Here is a 16,871-nt window from a genome sequence, read left to right on the forward strand (position 1 = left end):
TCCCTCCCTCCCTCCCTCCCTCCCTCCCTTCCTTCCTTCCTTCCTTCCTTCCTTCCTTCCTTCCTGTTGTTGTTGTTGTTGATGATGATATGATGTTGGTTTTGGGAAGGTGTCTTTTGTTTTGTTTTGTTTTTTTCTAGATAGGGTTTCTTTGTATAACTCCAATTTTCCTAGAATTTGTTCTGTAGACCAGGCTGGCCTCAAACTCAGAAATCCCCCTGCCTCTGCCTCCCAAGTGCTGGGAGTAAAGGCACATGCCACCATGCCTGGCTGCATTTATTTATTTTTTTATATAGGCATTTATTTATTGGCTGGGGAGTGTGTGCCAGCCATGGAGACATGTGGAGGTCAGAGGACAATTTGCAGGAATTTAGGTTGTCAAGCTTGATGGCAAGGGCCATCCCATGCTGATACTCACTGACCTTAGAAAGCAATGTGTGTGTATGTGTGTGCGCGCGCGCGCGTGCGTGTGCGCTCGAGAATGCATATGTGTGCACAGGTGCGTAAGAGTATGTATGCAAATGTGTAGCCAGAGATTGTCAGTTATCTTCTGATTGTACATTGAGGCAGGGTTTCTCACTGAACCCAGAGTTCACAGATTAAGCTAGACTAGGTGTCCCAGCTTTTTTTTTTTTAGCCGCCCAGGCTGGCCTTGAACCTGTGATCTTCCTGCCTCAGGAGACTAAGTATCTGAGGTAACAGGCCTTTGCTGCCAAGCCTGTCTTGGAAAGGTCCTCTGTTGACTCTTGTCCTTGACTGGAATGTAGGATCTCCAAGGGCCTTCCATCTTCGGAGAGCAGGGAGACTCCACTGAGCCCCAGAGAGGCTTCAAAAATATCTCCTTAGATCTGGCTGCTCCTTCAAAACAAGAGCCTCTTGAGACAAGTCAGTGGGAGCTCAGGCTGCATAAAAGCTAAGAGTCTGGAGGCACTGCTGGTTCAGCAGGAGAGCGCTGGCTGGTCTTCCAAAGGACCTGAGTTCAGTTCTGCTCCCCAGACTCCTTCCTCACACGCACACCCCCACACATATATTACACATAACTAAAAAGTAAGGACAAGACAAGCTTGGTGGTTCTTTAATCCCAGTAGAGGAGGCAGAAGCAGAATCTCTGAGTTTGAGGCTAGCCTAGTCTGTGTAACAAGGACAGGCAAAGCTGTGTAGAGATAAATCTTTAAAAGATAAAGGAGTCCCGGGACAGCTATGGCACAACTTGCAACAGGAATCAGCCAGCTGCAGGCTTACAGCTTGCCTCGTAAAAACAATTCCACCGACACACACTCGGGCAGACTCACTGAGTGTGGTTTGCTGCACTCTTGCTGCAGTGTCAGAATGTCCAAATGTACAGACTCTTTTTTTTTTTTTTGCCCATCAAGCTTATTCCCAGACTGCTGGAGTCTCTTCCACCTGGCTAGTGAGTAAAGACTCCAAACTCTAAGAATCCTTTCCTCTTCCTCTGCCTTCACAGTCCTGTGGCCCCTGGCTTCGTGTCTGAGAGCATGGTTTCACTCCCTCGGTACCTAAGCTAACCTCAGTACCAAGCCCTCACGTGCACTGCAGCTGCTAAGCTAACTCACGCAGGAGTGGAGTGTTTGTTGATCGACTATGTGAAGAGGACACTGAGCTCACAGGGCTGAAATCCCCATCTGTAAAGCAAATAGTGGAGGGACATTTAATACTGCCACCTCAGTCGGACTAATTCCAGAACACTCTGTCACTTTAATAAGAGGCTGTCCCCATGAAGCAACCACTCCCATTCTCTTGGCTTAGCTTTGCTGTTGTACACTTCTTATCATCAACGGGATCACACACTATGTGTGGTTAAATTTTTTTTATTTCTTTTGAGGCAAGGCCTCCTGTGTAGTCCAAGCTAGCTTAGAATTGTGTATGCTCAGCCAGCCAGATGACTCAGGAACTAAAGGTATTTGCCACCAAGGCTGATGACTCCCGTGATAGGAGAGTCCTGCGTTCTACAAGTTGTCCTCTGACCTCCACACATGCTCGGTGGTACACACACCCACAAACCCACAAAAGCCACCCCCTCAATTGACTTACTAAATAAATAAGTGTCAAAAAAGAAGTGATTGTTTATTAGCCCAGGCTGGCCTCATTCCAGCAACCCTCACCTCAGCCTCCTGAGGACTGGGATTGTAGGTGGGCGCCACCCTGCTGTCCTAGCTGTGGGCTTTTCTTTTGTGTGTGTGGTGTACATGTGATTATGTGGGTGCTCCAAATGGAGGCCAGAGTAGGACATCAGTAATGTCCTTTGTCACTATCCACTTGAGTCCTTTGAGACAAAGTCTCTTCTTGAATCCAAAGTTCACAGTTTTGGGTAGGCTGGCTGGTCACTGAGCTCCTGGTGTGACAACCGGGAAGTCAGCCTCTGATCTTCACAGGTGTGATATGTAAATACTCCCCAGTCCCCCTCCCGCCTCCCCCCACATACACTCACTCGTGCATACACACACACACACACACACACACACACACATGCACATACACACACACACATACACACACACATACACACATACATATACAGACACATACACACACTACACACACACACACATGCACACACACACATACACACACAGACACACATACACACACATACACACACATACATATACACACACAGACACACATACACACACTACACATACACCACACACACACACACACACACACACACACACACACATGCATGTGCTCACACATCCTAACCTGCCATGTGGGCTTTTGCAAGCCATCCCAAGTGACTGTCCCATTTGTTAAACTTCACAGTCTGTGTCCCTCTGAACATGTTTCTCAGCAGCACCTCTCAGGCCTCAGTGACTGTGATGGCTCCTTTTGTCCTCTGTTTTGTAGTCATTGAGTGGGAGATTGAGTTCGGCCTACTGAACTCAGCACGAGGGGACCAGGGAGCTACCGTCTTCCTGAGAGATGTACAGGACCTCAATAAACACATCTTGGATGATTGCTCTCTGAAGATGGTGGATCGGCTGGCAGATGGCTGCCTGGATACCAATGCCCAGAGTCTTCTCAGTGGTCTTAAAGGGCGCATACTAGATGCTCAGCCTGGAGCCCTAAAGTCCCACCACCTGTCCTGGAGCCGAGACCTGGTCAACCCCAAGAACAAGGCTCACGCTCGTTACCTAAAGCAGTTGAGCGAGCAGTTCGTGGCCAGGACCAACCATCAGGTCCTGGAGCAGCTTCGAGAGCTGGAGTTGGCCAGACAGGAGCTGGGTTGGCTCTACCAAGAGATCCGCCACCACCTCTGGCAGAGCACAGAGTCTACCAAGGTCTTCTGCGGCCACCAGGAGCTCCTGGCCCAGCTCAGGCAGCGGCTCAGACAGGATGAGAGCCGGACACATACTCCCTTGGTTCTCTTTGGACCACCAGGCATTGGGAAGACCTCTCTCATGTGCAAGCTAGCCCAACAGGTACCAGAGCTGCTTGGCCACAAGACAGTGGTTGTCCTGAGGCTGCTAGGGACATCAAAGCTGAGCCTGGATGCCCGCAGCCTCCTCAGGAGCCTGTCCTTCCAAGTGTGCTTGGCATATGGGCTGCCACTGCCCCCAGCCCAGGTCCTGGAGGCCCACAGCAGGGTGGGCCATTTCTTCCATACTCTCCTCCACACTGTGTCACAGAGGAACTTTGAGTCCCTGGTGTTGCTCCTGGACTCCGTGGATGACCTGGACTCCATATGCCATTCTCAGAGGGTCTCTTGGCTGCCCCTCAAGTGTCCTCCAAGGGTGCACCTCATCCTCTCTACATGCTCAGGCCAGCAGGTTTTACATAACCTGCAACAGACCCTCAAGGACCCCAGCACCTACTGGGAGGTGAAGGCCCTGTCTGGGAGTCAAGGCCAGGAGTTCATACAGCTGCTGCTGGCTGCAGAGAGGAGGATGCTGAGCCCGGGTCAGAGAGATGTCCTCTGGGCCAGCCTCCCAGAGTGTGGCCACCCAGGGAGGCTAAGGCTGGCCTTTGAGGAGGCCCGGAAGTGGGCCTCCTTCACTGTGCCAATGCCCTTGGCCACTACAGCAGAGGAAGCCACACACCAGCTCTGTATACGCCTGGAGGAGACACATGGGGCACTGCTGGTGGCTCATGTACTGGGCTATATTGTGTCTTCCAGGTAAGTTTGCCTCCCTCCTCCCTCCTTCTTTCCTCCTGCTCTTCCTCCCTCTGTCTTCTCCCTCCCTCCCTCCTTCCCTCCCTTCCTTCCTTTTATTCCTCCCTCCTCCCCTCCCTCTCTCCTCCCTTCCTTCCTCCCCCTCCCTCTTTCTTTTTTGTTGGTTGGTTGTGTGTGTGCAAATATGCACATTCTGAAGCCAGAGGACTTTGAGTGTCCAGCTCTCTCACTGTCTACATTACCCCTTTGAGTAATTCTCTTGCTGAACCTGGATTTAGGCTGACCCCAGTGAGCCCAGCACTCCTGTCTCCAGGCTTGGGTCACACCCACATAGCCACACCCTGCCTTTTACTGGACACTAAGTTCCTAAATCTCCCAGAGCAGGTTCTCCTTCCACAGAGCCACGTGCATGCTGCTTCCTTCCTTTTTTGTAGGGATTTGGACAGAACCTGGATTTTGTGGAGGTTAGTCATGTGCTGTGTGATTGAGCCTGGGCCCCAGACCTGCATATAGACTTTGTATCTTACTGCTTTGTTAAAAAGAGTTCATCAGCTCCAATACTGTCTTGGTGGGGTTTTAGATATAGAATTCTGTGCATCTTATTTTTTTTTTTATTGTCTGATTGCTCTGGCTAAGACTTCAAATTCTGAGAGAAGCCAGAGTGACACACGTGTCCCATTTTTGCTTTCAGTTGGCATGTGCACAATGTGTTGGTAGTCACTTTGTCTCCCATAGCTGTTATCACCTCAGGGTTGTGGTGGTCCACTTTGACTGCCTTGACACATGGAATCGACAGAGAGGAAAATCTTAGGGAGGTTTTGTCTGGCTCTGTTAGGCCTGTGGGCATGCCAGTAGGAACGTGCGCACACGTGCATTTGTGTTCATGTATGTGTGCATGTCGTCTGTGTATTTGTGTGATGTGTGTGTGTAAAGCACATCTCTGTGTGCGTGCGTGCTTATGCGGGTGCATGCATGTGTGCATGTGTATATATGTATCTGTGCGTATGTATGTGTGATGTGAGTGTGCTGTCTGTCTGTCTGTCTCTGTGTGTGGGGGTATGCCTTGATTGTTTTTTTGAAATAGGAGGACCCAGCCAGAACGTGGTAGCAGCCTGCTTGAGCTGGGTCCTGGACTGTGTAAGAGGGAGGAGCTAATGGAACATAAGTAGTGAGCAGGTGTCTAGGAGGTAGGGGTTGTGCACATGAATGCAGTGCCTGCAGAGGCCAGAAGGGGGTGTCAGACCCCTGGAGCTGGAGTCACAGGCAGCTGTGAAACCTGGTGTGAGCTGCTGAATGTGGGTGCTAAAAACAAATTGAGATCCTTTGCAAGAGTAACAAGCATCTTAACCACTGAACCCTCTCTCTAGTCCTTAATTCAGGGAGGGGTGGGGTGGGGCTGGAGGGTTGTATTAGTCAGGGTTTTACTGCTGTGAACAGATACCATGACCAAGGCAAGTCTTATAAAAAAAAAACAACAACAACTTTTAATTGGGGCTGGCTTACAGGTTCAGAGGTTCAGTCCATTATCATCAAGGTGGGAGCATGGCAGCATCCAGGCTGTCATGGCGCAAGCAGAGCTGAGAGTTCTATGTCTTCATCCAAAGGCTGCTAGTGGAAGACTGACTTCTAGACACCTAGGGTGAGAGTCTTAAGCCCACACCCACAGTGGCACACCTACTCCAACCAGGTCACACCTATTCCAACAAGGCCACACCTCCAAATAGTGCCACTCCCTGGTCCAAGAATATGCAAACCATCACAAGGAGTGAGGGGTAAGGGGTGAGGTCCTGTGATCATATATTGACACTTCTTGTGGTGGCTGATCTTGGTTGTCAATCTGACATTCTGGGCAGATGAAACCTCAGAGGAGTGGCCCATGGGCAAGTCTGTGGAGCATTTTTTAAATTACTAGTTGATAGGAAGTCCCAGCCCAATGTGGGCAATGCCAGTCTTGGGCTTCAGCTCCAGCCTCCAGGTAGGAACCTGCCTTGAGCTTCCAACCTGACTCCATGTAGCAAAAAGAACATTTTCCTCTCTGAATTGATTTTCGTTTTTAGGCCTCATTATGTATCCTTGGCTAGCCTAGAACTCACTATATAGACCAGGCTGGCCTTGAACTCTGAGATCCTCCTGCCTTTAGTTTCAGAGGACAACTTGCAGAGTCAGTTCTCTCCATCCCACATGATGGTCATGTTGGCAGCTGTTGCCTTCACCCTCTGAGTCATATTGCCAGCTTAGTATAATAAGTTCAAGAATCTATATGCATAACATTGACATCATATGTACTACAAATGCTGTATAATGAACACACGTTTGTGCATACTAAGTATATATGTCTGTCTATATCACCTCTTGTCTATATCATCAAGTCTTTTTATTTTTGTTTGGTTGTTGTAGTGTCTCTGTAGGCTGTCCTGGAACTTGCTGTGTAGACAGGCTGACCTTGAACTCATAGAAATCCATCTACTTCTGCCTCCCAATGCCTGCTGCCATACCCTGCTCTAAAATATTTATTCTTCTAGTTGTGTGCGTGTCAGCATGCTGCTCTATGCACCTCATTGCCGGTCAGATCCTCTAGGAGCTGTCTGACTCGGGTGCTGGGCATCGAACTTAGTCCTCTCTCCAAAAGGTTCTTTATTCAGCCATAGCTCCAGCCCTTAAAAAAATTGTGTGTGTGTGTGTGTGTGTGTGTGTGTGTGAGTGTGTGTGTGTTTGTGTGTGTAGCCCAGGCTGTCCTAGAACTCACTATGTAGCCAAGGATGACCTTGAGCTCCTGATCCTCCTGGCTCCATCTCCCCAGTGCTTCCATAACAGAGGTGTGTCATTGTACAACGGAGATCCCCTGGGCCTGGAGAGTGACCTGTGCATGGTTCTGCAGATGCATGAAGAGGGGGCGTCTGCAGTGAGCTGCGCATCAGCCAGTACCTGATCCCTCTAATCCTCCTCATAGGACACAATGTGCTATGCCCCCTCACTCACAGGTACGGTCTCTCAGAAGCAGAGCTGAAGGATGTGTTGTCTTTGGACGATGAAGTCTTGCAGGCTGTGTACCGGGACTGGACACCACCCAGCAAAGAGCTGTTGCGCTTCCCGCCCCTGCTGTGGGTGCGGCTCCGCCGGGACCTGGGACACTGCCTGGTCAGGAGGCCCGTGGATGGCTGCATGCTACTGGCCATTGCACACAGGTAGGCTCTAAGAAGAAACACTGTCTTTGTGGGACCCTGAGAGCAAAGGCTGCCAACCAAATCCTTCACTTCCTTTTCTGGGGTAGCCAGGCCAGCTAGCACAAATCAGGTTCCATTGTAAACTCTACATGCCTAATTTGTTGGTTTTGCGCATTTATTTGCGTGTTGTGTGAGGTGCTATGGGATCCTAGGTAGGGGCTCCACACCACACCTCAGCTCCACGCCACACCTCAGCCCTTTTTTTTCCCACTCTGTGTGTGTGTGTGTGTGTGTGTTATGCATTTTTGTGTGGTGCCCTCACCTGAGTTGTGTGCACATTTGGAGGACAGAGGTTAACCTCAGGTATTTTCCTCTATTGCTTTTCACCATGTTTTGAGATAGGGTCTTTCACTGAGCCTGAAGATCGCCAACTCAGCACATTGGCTGTGCAACAAGACTCCTAGACTCCTCTTGATTCTGCTCCCTTGCAAGTGCTGGGGTTACAGGTTCTTCCCACCTCAGCGGGCTTTAACATGTGAGTTGGGGATTTGAACTCAGATCCTTATGCTTGTACAGAAAGCACTTTATCTACCAAGTCATCCTCCAGACCTCTTTTCACTTTTTGATTCCCCATCATGTCTTGTTAAGTTGCCCAGGCTGGTCTAGCCACACACAGCTTCAACTTGTTACCCTCCTGCCTCTTGAGTGCTGCAATTACAGTTTTGCACCACCATACCAGATCAAAGGTTCCTTTTACATTATTTTCTGTATGTGTGTGGATGGGTATGTGCCATGGTGTGTGTGTGTGGAGGTCAGAGGACAACTTTGGGAATTGGCTTTCTCCTTTCATGATGTAAGTGGCAAGGATTGAAGTCATAAGGTTTGGCAGCAATCACTTCTACCCACTGAACCATTGAACCTTCCCATTGCCCCCAAAAGCAAGAGGGGGAGAGAGAGAGAGAGAGAGAGAGAGAGAGAGAGAGAGAGAGAGAGAGAGAGAGAGAAAGAGAGAGAGAGAGAGAGAAGAGGGCCATTTTAGAGACCAGTTTAAGTAAGAAACATGACAGGGGTGAGCAGACAGACTCTGAGCTTGCACTGTCCCTGGGTCATCAGCCTGCACCCTTTCTGTACAGACAGCTGTCCCAGGTAATCCAAGTTCGATATCTGTCTGGGCCTGAGAGAGCCAAGAGGCATGGCGTGCTAGCTGAATTCTTCTCTGGAGCCTGGAGCCAGGGGATCAAGAAACTTATCACCCTGCCACTTGTAGGGAAGCCCCTGAACCTGGACCGCAAGGTAAGGCCACTGGCCGCCACTCCATTTTCAGAGCCACACTTTGCCATAACTGTCCTTTTCCCTCTTTCCCTCTCAAAACACTGTCTGTATCCCCTTTGGGGGATCCCTCTCACAGCAGTGAGCCCTGAAATGCAATTCTGGGTGCAGGTCTCAGTAGAGACATGGATGCTGTTTTGCACTAAGTATTTATGGAGCGTATGCCATTGATGAAGATAAAATGAAAATGTCAATCAACACTCGGCTGGTTGAAAACCCTCTACCTCCTACTATGTCAGCTGCTCAGTTAGGAAGGAGCAGCCTTCCTGCTCTCCATGTCAGAGCTGAACCTCAGGAGAGGGCTGTGACTGTTTTAGATGAAGACTTACTCCTTGGCTGAATATCTGAGCCCACATTAAAAAGCCAGGGGTGCTGGGCAGTGGTGGCTCACGCCTTTAATCTCAGCACTTGGGATGCAGAGGCAGGCAGTTTTCTGAGCTCAAGGCCAGCCTGGTCTACAGAGTGAGTTCCAGGACAGCGAGGGCTACACAGAGAAACCCTGTCTTGAAAAACAAAAAACAAAAAACAAAAACCAACCAACCAACCAAACAAACAAACAAATTAAAAAAAAAAAAGCCAGGGCCTAGAGACAGCACTGGCTGCTCCAGCAGAGGGTACCAGTTTGGTTCCCAGCACTCAAATGGCTGCTCCAAAGGATCTTATACCCTCTTCTGGCATCTGTGGACTCTGTACCTGTGTGGTGCACATGTATACATCTATATACATAAAATAAAGTAAACCTAAAAAAAAAGAAAAGACAGACATGATCAGGCATGGTGGGATTCACACCTTTAATCCCAGCACTCAGGAGGCAGAGGTAGGTGAATCTCTCTGAGTTTGAGTCCAGTCTGATCTATAAAGTGAGTTCTAGGGCTGCATAGTGGTGAGACTATGCCTCATAAAACAAAACTAACCTAGACAAAAAGTCCATGATGGGGAATTTGGTGGCTCTCTGGGACTTGATGGCCAGTCTGTCTAGCACAGTTGATGTGATTCAATCTCAAAAAGTCACGTGGACAGCAACTGAGGAAGAACTGTCTGTGCACTCACTGTGCATGTACATGTGTGTACCACATGTACACACATGGGTACATATGATTACTGGGGTACACACAGAAGTGATCAAGAGCACCAGTCCCACACTTGGGGAAACCCACTCCGGCCAGTCTTGCATGTAATTCTTCCTGGTTCTTTCCCTCATGGGACTTGGTGTTATGGACACCGAGGGAGGATGCTGTTCCCATGTCCCTGGCTTGAAGCTCGGTTCAGCCACCTCTGCCTTTGAGCAGTCTCCAGGATCTCCTCTCTGCTCTCCTAGCCCAGGACCTCCTGCTTTGCTTCACTCTGTCTTCACCAGGAACAGTTCTAGAATGCAGTCTGGCCATGCCTCTCCTCTGATACCCCTGAGAGCTCCCCAGTGCCTCCATGTGCAGTCTGAGCTGGTTAGCCTATCTGCCAGGGTTCATCTGCTGCCCTGTTTGAATCTCCCCTGCCTTATGAGGGTCTGCCTAAGCTCACTGTGCTCTCAGCCTTCAGTTCTTTGTCTGTCATTGGGCTTTTGTTTTTGTTATTGTTGTGTATGTTTGGTTTTGTTTTGGAGATGGGAGTCTCACCTTTCTGTCTCAGTTGACCTAGAACTTAAGCTCAAGCGATCCTCCTGTCTCTGCCTCCTGAGGATCGGGGACTGTAGGTGAACATCACAATGCCACTGCTCGGAAGTATTTTAACAGATAGACTCGGAGGCCCAGCTCCAATGTCCCACCTTCAGCAGAACTCCTCCATTTCCCTACATGCCTCATCCTTGAATTGCTCAAGTCCCAGGTCTCTTCTTTTGTCCCAGCCTGACTGTGGGAGGTGATGGGTATCTCTGTTTGCTGCTATGTCCCTGTCTCCTCCAGCACCATCTGGTGCCACCTTGGCCAGTGTTTGTGACATGAAGGAAGCACTTGAATTCAAGACCAACCTGATGCCACTTCCTACTTCCACCAGGTGGCCCCACAGCCACTGTGGTTCTCAGGCACAGTGGCCAACCTGAGGAAGCTGACGGAATTGCCCTTCCATCTGCTGCATGCAGGCCGCTTGGAGGAGTTGAAGCAGGAGGTTCTGGGTAAGGGGGCCATGACAGAGGCCATGAGGGCCTTAGAAAGGCCTCACCTACCTATCTATCCATCCATCCATGCATCCATCCATCCATGCATGCATGCATGCATCCATCCATCCATCCATCCATATGTCCATTTATCTGTCCATTCATCTATCTGCTACAACTTTACTGGTTTAACTCTGTAGTTTCCCTTCTGTACCAACCTCCACCCACCCATCCTTCCACCCATCTATCTCTCATCCATTTGTCCATTTAGACAGCTTTTCTATCCATTCACCTATTCATCAACTGTCCACCTCTCAGTCTATCTATGTATCTGTTTCATCCACCTATTTTGCCACCCACTGTCCATACCTGTAATTTTCAAACAATAGACATTCTTACTCAGGAGACACTTGGCAAGTCCTGGACACATTTCTGAGAGTTATACTGCAGATAGAGGTTGCTGGCAGCATCTGGGGTGGAGTCCTGGTCAAGGCTCCACGTTACATCAATCACAGCTCAGTGCCCACTACAGAGACCTATCAGCCTCAGTGCCAGAAATGTTGAGTTTAAGAGCCTAGGAAGACAGGATGACCATTTCCCAGCTCTCAGAATGATCCATTCCTTGTCCTCCACAGGGAACATGAGTTGGATCTCCTGTCGGGGCATCTCTGGAGGCATTGAGGCCCTGCTGGATGATTTTGACATGTGTGCCCCTCACATGGACTCTCCTGAGGTTGATCTGGTTAGAGAAGCCATCCAGCTGTGTGGCCCTGCTGTGGAGCTCCGGGGCCTGGGTAAGTGTCCTGGCCTGACAGGCTATGTTGTGTACTGGTCTCTAGAAACACATTCTTCCCAAGTGACTGCAAGTTGATTTTTCACCAACCTACACATCTATCTGTCAATTATTCATTCATCTGACCATCCACCCATTCATCCACCTGTCTATCCATCTACCCATCTACCCATCTACCCGTTGATCCCTCAACCTTCTGTTCACAAATCTATCCGCCCATTCACACATCTATATGTGTCTGTTTTCATCCACCCACTATGTCACTTTCTTTTTTAACTCCATGATGCCTTCTTCAAAACTAACTTGTGCGATTTGGAATGCAGACAGGAAGAACTTTGAAACAAAACCTGAAAAACCAATTCTGTACCTCCCTCTGGACCTGCATTTTTTTTTAGACAGATCCAGGCAGGAAGTATTTCAGGGGAATGAAGGGAATTGTGTCCAGACTTAATAACAGGAGACAAAATAAATCACTTGGATTTTGTTTTTGTTGTTTGTTTTTCAAGACAGGGTTTCCCTGTGGAGCTCTGTCTGTCCTGGAACTCACTGTGTATGCCAGGCTGGCCTTGAACTCACAAAGATCCACCTGCCTGCCTCCCAAAGGATTTTTAATGGATGAAATCCAGAAAAGAAGGAGAATTGCAGGAAGATGACTCAGTTAACAATGTGCTTGCTATGAAAGCAGGCTGACTTGCCCTTAGATCCCCAGTGTGCATGTAAGAAGCCACTGTGGTGCTGCACATTTCCCATGCTCTGTGTGGGGTAGAGGCAGGAAGATCAGAGGATCTGCTGGCCAGTTAGTCCAGCTGAACTTGTGAGATCCAAGGTCAGTGAGGCCCTCTTACCAAAGTGGAGAGTGGATGAAAAAATACCTTATGGTGACCACTGACAGCACATACATGTGAGCATGCACATACATGAGTATATGAATATGAACACATGAGAATGTACACATACAGGCATGTGAATGCACACTTGAACATGCACACACACAAGGCACATACAAGCATGCACTCACACAAACATGCATACATGGGACATGCATATGAGAGTGCACATATGAATACAACACATACAGAATAATTACTGTAGGTAGATGGGGTGATGCACCTGCTTTTCTAGAACTCAGGAACCTGAGGCTGGAGAACTATGTAGCAAGTTCAATGCTAGCCTGGTTTACATAGCCTGAGCTATGGTGTGAGACCCTGCTTGAACAAACCACACACATATGCACACACATGTGTACACACAAAGGAGAAAGGCAAATGTTCTATGAAGATTGTCCTTCCTTCCTTCAAGACAGAGTCTCACTGTGTAACTCAAGCTGGCCTCAAAGCCACAATACTCCTGCCTCAGTCTTGTGGTAACAGGTGTGCCGCAGTCTAACCTCCATTGGGTCTCCTATCTGTGGGGAACGAGTTTCTGGTTGCAGGTGGGCAAGGAGTCGGTGAGAATGGGGTGACAAACAGACATGACACAAGGGAGTGTGTTGAATCTGAATGTATTGTCCAACGAACACCAGACTTTTTTATACAGAAGAAAACCAAGAAAAGCCAGGTGAACACATCCACCAAGTTACATTGATACAGAACAAATAAGAATGCATACATAAAAAGTTGGCGGGGACCAGGCCACATTTATCACTTAAAATGGAGCCAGGTGAATGCTCTGATGCAATGCTAGTCTATCGTTAAACCCACCACCAGGATTCTTTAGTAAATACTTGATTATGCTATTCCTCTGGACCTAGTGAAGAAACCTGTACCAGGGAAATTCCCTTCCACTAACTCTTTCATGTGACCATCCACCTATTTGCTAGGCCATTGTGTATTCCTGTGTTTGGGTGAGACTCAGCTATTGTCCTAAGTAATTCTATGCAGACTAGCCCCGAGCTTTCCTAGTTCTGTACTTTGTAATGCCTGATTATTTTCACTGTCTCTACTAGAAGTGAATTTGAGTGTTACTGAATAGGTAACATTCTTACTGAATTCCAAGCTCAGGGTCAGCTTCAAGGATTTTATAGGAACCATTGGAACACTGGTGGAGAATTAGCTATGTCAAAATCAAACCTTAAAGGCACTTATAAGAAAACAATACTGAAAGAGAGCACATGGATCCAAACACCAGACTAATGCGGGGACAGGTTTTGAATAAACAGGCTATGGGAATGCCAAGGTTCCAGGAGGCTGTTTCTGTGAAACTCTTTGCCTCAGGACTGCTTTCAGGCTTTAGGCCTACCTACCAAGCAGACTGCACTGGAGTGGTCATAGCACAGGCGTGAGCCATCATGTGCAGCTTTATGAAAACTACCCCTTCTGGGCTTGAGGCTCTCTCCTGTTTGTCAGTTCGTGTTCCGGATGGTGTCTTGTTTCATGTGCTATTTCTTATCTACTTAAGTGCATTTATTTTTTATTCTGTGGGAGTATGTGTGTACCCCAGTACACATGTGGAGATCAGAGGTTTCATTTCTCTCTTATCTTGTAGCCCTGGTGAATGGCAATCACCTTTGTTTGTGAAGCCATCTTGTCTGCCCCAAGATTTTATTTAAAAGTAAATTTGGAGGGGGGAGTGGAGATTGGTGCTGGAGTCCCAGGCTAGAGCCCCAACATTGGCAGTTCCCAGAGACATCCTAGCCTCTCACCTGACTCAACAGGTGACAAGATGCGTGGAGGAAGATCAGGTGTTCAAGGTCTGCCTCAGATACATAAGACACACTGACAAAAATGAAAGTAAAGAGAGAGGGATGGAGGGATGGAGGAAGGGAGGGAAGAAGGAAAAGGAAAATTAAATGAATGGGGAAAAGGTAGGTCCTGTGCCATGGCTCAGTTAATAAAAGTGTTCTTTGTACAAGCATGAGGACCTGAGTTCAAATCCCTAGACCCACTTAAGAGCTCAGTTCACCAGCATGCACCTGCAACCCCTGGTGCATGTCAGAGCACAAACCCAGGGGTACAGTCAGGCAGATCCCAGTCGAGCTGAATATGTGAGACAGGCTCAACGAGAGACGTGATCTCAAAAAGTACATGGCTCATTACATAAAGGTTCTTGTGGCAAGCCTGAGGACCTGAGTTCAGTCCTGGGACCTAAGTGCTGGAAATAGAGAAGTGATTCCCACAGGTTCTCCATTGACTGCCACACATGCACACAAACTAAAAACAAACAAACAAAATGTAATGTAAAGAATTAAACTGTCAAACAATTCAAAGATAAATTGGTAATCTTAGAGTTTGGTAAACCACACCTCTGGGTTTTGAATAAACAGGCTATGTGTATTTCAAATAGGTGTCAGTATGTCAGATAGGTGTGTTCTGTGGATATCTTTGTCCCCCATATTTGTCTGATGTGTGTGTATGTGGTGTGTATATATGCATGTGTGTGTATGTATGTAGTGTGTCTGGTGTATATATTGTTTGTGTGTAGTGTATGTGTGTAGTGTGTGCCTGGTATGTGTATGGTGTGTGTATGGTATGTGTGTCTGATGGGTATGCCTTGTGTATGTGTTTGTATATATCTGATATGTGTTTGTCTATGTGTGTGTGATGTGTTTAGTGTATGTTATATGATGGGTGTGTCTGGTGTGTGTGTGATGTGTTTGATGTGTATGCCTGGTGTGTGTGTTTGATTGGTGTGTGTGTGGTCTTGCAGTGCAGTGGTCATGGGGGAATAAAGGGAGTGGGAGAAAACTCGTATCCCACCAGAGTTCTGGTGCTCTGGGCGGGTGGATGCAGAGGACGGCCACAAGCTTTCCATGCGGCCCTGGGTGGGGGTCTGGCGGTGGGAAGCTATGGACTCAGCTTGCAGGGGTGGGGTGTCGGGGGGTGGTGGACAAGGGGCAGTCCTAGGTCTCTGGGCCTCACGGAGGTCAGAGATAACAGGTTCTCAGTCTCAGGCATCCCAGACACCACTGGACACTGCAGAAGAGCTGAGAACAAAATAGAGGCCCCCAGGATATCTTGGTCAGCCCCAGGGCCAAAGGGAGGAGAGGGCAAGGAGAGAGGGCATACTGGATGGTTCCCATGCGGGTGAGAGTCCTTGGTCTGGTCCGTGGCTGGAGCGCAGGAAGGCCTTCTGGTGGGAGGTTAGATGGGGCTCTTTAGGGGAAAGCCTACCCCATCGTTCAAGCACGGTGGGCCTTGATGAGCACAGACAGTCTATGGTTTTAGAGCTTTATTGTAGAAAGACAGGGAGAAAGAGAGAAGGTAGAAAGAAAGAGAGAGGCTGGCCATGGCCATGTGGAGAGAGGGGGAAGAGATTGGGGCCAAGCAGCTCCTCTTATAGTGGGTTGGGCTACCTTGCTGTTGCCAGGTAACTATGGGGAGGAGCATGCCTGGCTATAGTCAGGTAACTGTGGGGGTGGAGTCTAGCCAGAATGCCAGAAGCTTGGGACATTGTCTTGGGACATTGTTTGATAGTCACAGAATTAAGGAGTTGGGAGCTCTGTGGTGTCAGGCACCTGAATGTGGCTCATTGTTCCGTCCCTTGTAGAGTTTTCTACTGGGTCGCCGGAGCAAGCCTCATTCAACCAAAATAGGCTGCCTTTCACAGCCCCATATGGTGTGTGTCTGTGTGTGTGTGTCAGGTGTATATTTGATGACCATGGAGTGCTAGGGATTTGTTTGTCTCTGCCTCCCAGGTTACAGTGCACACTTGCAGACTGGGCTTTTGCCTGAGTTCTGAAGACTGAACTTAAATCTTGATGCTTGTAAGGCTAGCATTTACCAACTGAGCCACCTCTCCATCCAGGGTGTTTAGACATTTCGTGCAACCCCATTACCACCCTCCCTCAAACCTTGCTGACACTTTCTCTGTGAAACCTTCATTCCCTATATCCCTCCCCAGGTCCAGGCTCCTTCCTCTTAGACTGCTTTTGGGCTCTCTTCCTGAATTTGAAGGCTCTACATACTTCCTATAAATTGTTTGAGACAGTGTCCCAGGCTGGCCTTGAACTCTTCATGTGCTGAAGGATGACGTTGAATTCCTGATCCACTCGCTGCCACTTCCCAAGTGCTAGGATGACAGGAACGTACACTATTTTTGCTTTATGTGGTGCTGGGGATGGAGCCCAAGGCTTTGTGCATGTTGGGGGAGCACGCTGCCTAGTGAGCCATCTCCCACAATACACCCTCAGCAAGGACTTTGCAAAAGCTCCTTCATTTACAACCCAGCAGCAGATGGGGTGTGGTAAGAGATATCACCACCAGAGGGCATCGCAGCAGCACATGTTCCCCGTGCATTTCTCCTGAGAATGGCCACTCTGCAGGCTTTCAGGGAGCCTGCTCTGATCCTCTTCCTTCCTTCCTTCCTTCCTTCCTTCCTTCCTTCCTTCCTTCCTTCCTTCCTTCCTTCCTTCCTTCCTTCCTT

The 16,871-nt window shown here is 48.6% G+C and overlaps 1 protein-coding gene across 2 annotated transcripts in view; it reads left to right on the forward strand.

The window, feature by feature from the left end:
* The window catches only part of Nwd1 (NACHT and WD repeat domain containing 1), a 64,770-nt gene that overhangs the window by 16,289 nt on the left and 31,610 nt on the right, over positions 1-16,871 (forward strand). For both annotated transcript variants that reach the window (XM_021170706.2, XM_021170707.2), the window contains exons 5-9: positions 2,869-4,138; positions 7,117-7,320; positions 8,433-8,592; positions 10,618-10,735; positions 11,353-11,511. In XM_021170706.2, the coding sequence (XP_021026365.1) occupies positions 2,869-4,138; positions 7,117-7,320; positions 8,433-8,592; positions 10,618-10,735; positions 11,353-11,511 (1,911 nt within the window). The remainder of the gene's footprint in view (positions 1-2,868; positions 4,139-7,116; positions 7,321-8,432; positions 8,593-10,617; positions 10,736-11,352; positions 11,512-16,871) is intronic.

Source organism: Mus caroli, chromosome 8, assembly GCF_900094665.2.
Source record: "Mus caroli chromosome 8, CAROLI_EIJ_v1.1, whole genome shotgun sequence".
Lineage (NCBI taxonomy): Eukaryota > Metazoa > Chordata > Mammalia > Rodentia > Muridae > Mus > Mus caroli.